The sequence below is a fragment of the Rattus norvegicus genome, chromosome 2 (genome assembly GCF_036323735.1).
Source record: "Rattus norvegicus strain BN/NHsdMcwi chromosome 2, GRCr8, whole genome shotgun sequence".
Taxonomy (NCBI): domain Eukaryota; kingdom Metazoa; phylum Chordata; class Mammalia; order Rodentia; family Muridae; genus Rattus; species Rattus norvegicus.
The window spans coordinates 114,380,706-114,387,570 of record NC_086020.1 but is presented as its reverse complement, the minus strand read 5'-3'; the positions used below and the strand labels follow the sequence as shown (position 1 = coordinate 114,387,570).

Sequence of the window (6,865 nt, the reverse complement as noted above, 5' to 3'; positions counted from 1 at the left end):
ATCATCTCAGAGATGCGGGGATAGTTCAACATACAGAAATAAATTTAATCCATCATATCAACAAACAAAAAGACAAAACCCACATAATCCTCTCATTAAATGCAGAAAAGACCTTTAACAAAATCTAGCACCCCTTCATAATTAAAAGGTCTGGAGATATTAGGGATATGAAACAGATACCTAAATACAATTCAGGCAGTTTATAGCAAGCCCACAATCAACATGAACTTAAACAGAAAGAAATCAAAGGCAATTCTACTAAAATCAAAACATGCCAAGCTTGTGTGCTCTCTCCATACTATCTAGCATAACTGAAGTCTTGAAGTCTGCATGGTTATGGACATAAAAACAGACAGGTTAGGGCTGCAGAGATGGCTCAGCAGTTAAGAGCATGGACTGCTCTTCCAGAAGTCAAGAGTTTAATTCCCAACAACCACATGGTGGCTCACCACCATTTGTAATAGAATATGATGCTCTTTGCTGGTGTGTCTGAAGACAGCTACAGTGTACTCACATATATAAATAAATAAATTAAAAAAAAAAAACAGGTTAATCAATGGAATACAATCAAAGACCCAGATATAAATCCACACATCTATGAACATCCAGTTATTTATAAAGAAGCCAGATTATAAAATGGGAAAAATAAAGCATCTTCAACAAATGATGCTGGTCTAACTGAGTGTCAGCATGTAGAAGAAGGCAAATAAGATCCCTGCTCAAGCTCAAATGGATCAACAACTTCAACACAAAATCAGACACACTGAACCTGATAGAAGATGGTGGGGAACAGCCTTGAAGGCAGAGGCACTGAGACAACTTCCTGAGCAGAACACTAATAGCACAAGCACTAAGTCAACAATAAATAAGACCTCATGAAACTGAAAGCTTCTGTAAGACAAAAGTCACCTTCAATAGGACAAAACAACAAAGCCTACAAAATGGAAAAAGATTTAACCAACCCTGCATCTGACAGAGGGCTAATATTCAAAATATATAAAGAACTCAACAATATATAAAGACAGCAACAAACCAAAAGTTTCAATTAAAAAATGGGGAACAGATCTAAACAGAATTCTCAAAAGAGGAATCCCAAATGGCCGAGAAGCACTTCAAGAAATGTTCAACATCCTTGGCCACTGGGGAAATGCAAATCAAACTGGCTAAAATCAAAACACTAGTGACAGCTCATGCTGGTGAGGATGTAGGGCAAGATAAACAAACACTCCTCCACTGCTGGTAGGAATGCAAACTTGTACAGCCACTGTGGAAAGCAATTAGGCACTTTCTCAGAAAACCAGAAGTAGATCTACCTCAAAATCCAGCTATACTACTCCTGGGCATATATTCAAAAGATGTTCCACCATACCACAAGAACATTTGTTCAACCTTGTTCACTGCAGCTATACTATACTATAATAACCAGAAATAGAAAACCACCTGGATATTCCTCAACCAAAGAATGGCTAAAGAAAATGTGGTACATTTACACAATGGAGTATCACTCAGCTGTTAAAAAATTTAATAACATCATGGAATTTGCAGGCAAATGGATGGTTCTGTTGAGAACAAGCAAAAGAGACTTATTCTAAGTACTACCTTTTCATTTTTAGACTCCATTTAATCATAGGAAGAAACTAAATTCAAGGTCCTGAGCTCAAGGGGAACTGGGGACTTTCCAATAGCTAACAGCTTCTGTTGTAAGAAATTGTCTGAGTCCAAGCAGCTCTGGAACAACTCATAAGGAGACAGTTGTCTGCATCCAGACATCTCAAGGGCAACTTGCTGGCAGGGTCACACAAGTTCATGTTCCCAGGCTCAAGAACCCACTCCTAACCGGATTGGTGAAAACTCCCTTGCTCAACCCCTTATATCAAAATGTAATTGGACAACACTACAGCCCACGCTGCTCCCCCTTGTTTCAAGCTTTAATCCTTTAAATATGCTATGCAGCATTTCTACAGGTCATAGCTTAGCTCCTAAGTCTGTTCTAGGGCCAAATTGTTATCAATGTCATTGAGCTAGCATTTGAGTTATGTTGGATTTATGCTAGATTTAAGCAGACCCCCCACACAACAGAACTAGAAAAATTCATCCTGAGTAACGCAGACCCAGAAGGATAAACACAATACCTATCATAAGTGGACATTAGCTGTAAAGAAAAGGATAATCATGCTGCAATCCACAGACTCGAGGGGCTAAATACCAAAGGGTCTTGAGCTGGGAAAGCACAGCTCTTCCTAGAAAAGGGGCCTAGAAGACAGCAGGTAGCCTGAGGTCAGGAATAGAAGGGGCCAGGTTGGGGGAAAATGGAGGGAGAGACAACTGAAATTGGGGGGCATTTCTGGGGTGAGGTAGAAACCGACTACAATGACCCTAGCTATGACTCCTATTAAGGGGGACACAGAGCCTGAACCTCCCAACTCCTGTAACCAAGCAAGTCTTCCAGTGAAGAGAATGGGACACCAAGTGGGCCATAAAACCTCCAACCTATAATCTGTCCTGCCTGCAAGGTGGCACAGAAATTGGGAACGTGGCCAGCCAAAGACCAGTCCAGCTTGAGACCTGTGTTAGAAGAAGGAGCCTACCCTTGGCACTGCCTGGATGACCAGGAATCAGAGGCTCGATGGCACACACAGCTAGGATAGAACCAAACATGGCTGGAAAAGAAAAAGAATGTCAATAAAATGATCCCTAATGCTAAACTGGTAAACAGGAGCCTAGCACGCTTCATCCAGCAACTGATGGAAACAGGTACAAAGGCCCACAGCCAAACACTAGCTGGGAGCTCAGAAATCTGGAAGAGGCGGGAAGAAAGGTTGTAGGACCCAGAGGGGTCAAGGACACACACACACACACACACACACACACACACACACACACACACACACGCAAAAACAAACAAACAAAAAACCCAGAATCAACTAACCTGGTCCCATTAGGGCTCAGAGACTGAACTGACTCCAGGAGCTCACATGGGCCTGACCCAGGTCCTCTGTGTATGCGTTACAATTATTGTGTGGTTTGGTCTTCTTGTGAGACTCCTAACAGTGGGAACAGGGGCTGTTTCTGACTCTTTTGCTAACTTTTGGAACCCTTTTCCTCCTGATGGGTTGCCTAGTCTAGCCTTAAAACAAGATGAGGTACCCAGTCCCATTGCAACTTGGTATGCCACGTTTGTTTGATGTCCCTGGGAGGCCTGCTCTTTTTTTCTGAAGGGAAACAGAGGAGGAGTGGGTGGGGATGGAGGTGGAGGACTACACTGGGGTGGTGATAATCAGTAATGCTATGGCTAGAGTGCTAGGTACAGGGAGGAGTAATGCTATGGCTAGAGTGCTAGGTACAGGGAGGAGTAACACTGAATCCTTAGCTCTCACACACCCTAAAAACATCTCCATCAAACAGAAGCAAAACTGAGATCAGAAATGGCTAGTACAAAATGTCTCAGGCCAAGCAGAGGTGGCACAGGCCTTTAATCCCAGCACTTGGGAGTCGGAGGCAGGTGGATCTCTGTAAATTCAAATCCAGCCTTTTTATCATTATTAACTGATACAGAGAAAGTTTCAGCCAGGGCCACACAGAGAAACCCTGTCATGAGAAATCAAAGGGGTGGGGTGGGGGGGATTTTAAAGTCTCAGAACCTGTATAGATAAATACATAAAGGGTTAGACAGTTAAAATTCTACATTTAAAAACAAATCAATCTTTAAATTTAAAATTACAAGCATTTTCCTGGACAACAATAGTAGACGATTTTTTAAGACAGTGTTGTGTGGCTAAAAATAATTGTAAAAACACAAATAAGCTTCCTACTTACAGGAAACGGCTCCAGTCCCTCCTGAATCACAAAACCTTCTATAACGTGGGTCAGAATCTGTGGCTTCACGATAGCCTGTGGAGGCTTGTTTTCCAGGCTGGGGGTGCTGCTGGCCAGAGAAGTGCTGCTGCTCCTTGTGGAGGCAGCGGGCATTAAGAGTGGAGGTGCAGGAGCAGAGACATGGGTTGGGTCTGATGGAGACTTGATCACAGAAGCACTGACTGAGGCCACGGCAGGCAACTCTACTTGCTCTGAAAGAAAAGGGATCCTACGGTTGGCCATGTGTCCTACAGAGACCACAGGGCTTAGGAGTGAACATGAGAGAACTGCATCTCTCCAAAGACGTCATGCAGCCGTCTCATTTAATCCGTACAACTCCCCACTCTATAGATGTACACCAATACGCTCAAATTATCACCTGCACGGTTTTACTGTCCCCATAAAACTTGCAAATGCCCCAAATATCTCACGAATAACTACAAAAATTGTCAATTGAGTTTCTGTCCGCTTTTAGACCGCACAGATAATAAATGTCTTACATTCCTGTCTATTCCACATGATTCAGATGGACATATATTCACTTAGAAAAATTCAAAAAGACCCAAAATCCACAGAAATAGGAATTTCAGTGATTTGGGCAGGTTATAGGCTATAGCCTCAAGGCAAGAAGATCTTCTGAATCCTCTCAGAAGGCATTTTTGCTTTCTTTCAACTTCTGTGTTGCTGTGTGTGCTGACTGAGGAAATGCTGCAAGGAGCACTGAGCAGGCCCAAGTAAGGTTCAGCTGACAATGTCGATGGGATGGAAGTCACTACACAGTAGCCTCAGCCTTGACTGTCAGTGAAGCCTTGACGCAGAGAGGTGAAGCAGCTAATATGTAGGCATATTAGTGAGAACAGAACTCTAAAGCAGAAGGCATGTGTGCAGTCACTCACTGAACACTCGGTTATCTGGTGTCACAGCCAATGCTTTCACTTGTATCTCATTTAACCTACAAGTAACAGTGTCTTCATCTCCGCCAGGCAGATAAGGAAACCAAGACACAGGCAGATTAACTTGCTTGCCTTAATGTCACACAACAAATAGGTCATGAAACTGGGGCACTGTCCCAGCGTGCTGCAAGAGCACACGGTGACTGCTCACCACCAGGCTGGGAGGCAGAGGCAGGCAAGTCTCTGAGAGTTCCAGGCAGTGAGGGAGACAGGGAGGATCTGTCTCAAAAACAAGCAAACCCCCGTGCACAAAATAAACCCAGAGCCAGAGTCTTATGAAACTAAGGAAGGAGGGGAAGAGAGATGAGAGAGGGCAGGAAATGAAATGCATGCATACAACAGTAACTTCTAAACTCTATGATACATGAGCAAAAAGTCCACGTGCTCTCGGGCAGGAGCACCACAGTACTCCTGCCCATGTGTCAAATCATCGCATATACATACCTCTGTGGAACAAGAGAAAAGAAACTAGGAGGTATGACTAAAAGTAATTTCTCTATAGAAAAAAACCTATGAGGAACTAAAAATGAAATTCTAATGGCCCTCACAGATGTAATGACACTTCCTGACTCAATAAATACAAACCTCCAGGCTATGGTTTAAGTGAGCACTGTACGGGATGCCAGCGTTGAGAAGGAGAGCTTTCTGGAAGGCGACTGGAGCTGTGTAGGACGCTCACACTCGCAGCTGTGTGATGTGATGCCTCTGCCAGGGGACAGCTCAGCAGGAAGGCTGCACCTGATGCAGCCTCTTTACCTTACAATTCCCTCTCCAGAAACACAAGCCAAAGAAGTTTCTCTTCAGTAAAACCCCTAAGTCTGTTATTTGTTCTGAGATGGTGCCTGTTCAGTAGTGAGGCGGCTTTCGAGCTCCAGACGGAACTCCCTCACTGTGCTGAGCACTGGTGCTACAGGCGTGTTCTACCATAACCAGCCCCAATCCACAAAGTGGCCGAAGACGTTGCATTAAGTATATTTCTTCCAGAAAATACTACTCAGTTGTTTATCTGAATTAATTTATATATTATGTTATGTATATAATAAAGTCCTCAAATTGTGTTAAAAATAGATCTATAAGTTATTACTTGCCAATTTATAAGCTATTAAAAGCAAAAGCATGAACAATAATAATTTGAAATTAAAGCAGAATCACAGTCAAGTTTATTATTCAAGTAAGCTGATATTTTGATTTTTTTTTTTTTTTTTTGGTTCTTTTTTTCAGAGCTGGGGACCGAACCCAGGGCCTTGCGCTTCCAAGGCAAGTGCTCTACCACTGAGCTAAATCCCCAACCCCTGATATTTTGATTTTTGAATCAAAACTTCAGGACATCTGCAGCAGCACAAATGCTTTTAGAGAAACTAGACCCATTGGCCTCCGAGGTAGTTAGTATTAGAGCTTGCTAGCATGCCCAAGACCCTGGTTTTCATCCTCAGCACCGCCAACAAAATAAAAAGCAAAAAAGGTAAAAAATAAAATAAAAAGGAAAAATAGACAGGCATGGTGGTACACACCTTTAATCCTAGGTACTCTGGAGGCAGAGGCAGGTAGATCTCTGTGAATTCAAGGCCAGCCTCGGCTACACAGCAGGTCTCAGCACAGCCAAGATTACATAAACAGACCCTATTTTTAAAAAAAGGAAAAAGAAAGGAAAGGAAAGGGAAAAGAAAAAGAAAGGAAAAGAAAAATATTTTAAAACAAACAAACAGAAATACCTGATCCTGTTGATAGGTCTCATTACATACGTAGCCCAGGATGGCTTCAGACAACTCTGGTTAATGTCACAGTCATTATCCTCCTCCGTCAGTCTCATAAGCACAAGTGTACACTACCATACCTGGCATTATCCTTAGGACTTTAAAAATATATCCTATGTAACCATAACTGGCCTGAAACTCAAAGACTGCTGCCTCTGCCTCCTGAGAGGCGGGGTCAGAGGCGTGCACTACAATACGAGGTAAGAGGAAGGCTGATTTTCCTCTTGTCTGCTTCCGAGAAGTGGGGGAGACGGAAGCAGCAGGGAAAGGGGAAAGGAGGCAAGCAGGGCTTTGCCGTCAGTT

The 6,865-nt window shown here is 43.0% G+C and overlaps 1 protein-coding gene across 10 annotated transcripts in view; it reads right to left on the bottom strand.

Annotated features, from left to right (window-relative positions):
* Nucleotides 1–6,865, bottom strand: part of Phc3 (polyhomeotic homolog 3) — a 74,953-nt gene that overhangs the window by 24,562 nt on the left and 43,526 nt on the right. For all 10 annotated transcript variants that reach the window (XM_006232226.5, XM_006232227.5, XM_039102233.2 and 7 more), the window contains one exon: nt 3,817–4,067. In XM_006232226.5, the coding sequence (XP_006232288.1) occupies nt 3,817–4,067 (251 nt within the window). The remainder of the gene's footprint in view (nt 1–3,816; nt 4,068–6,865) is intronic.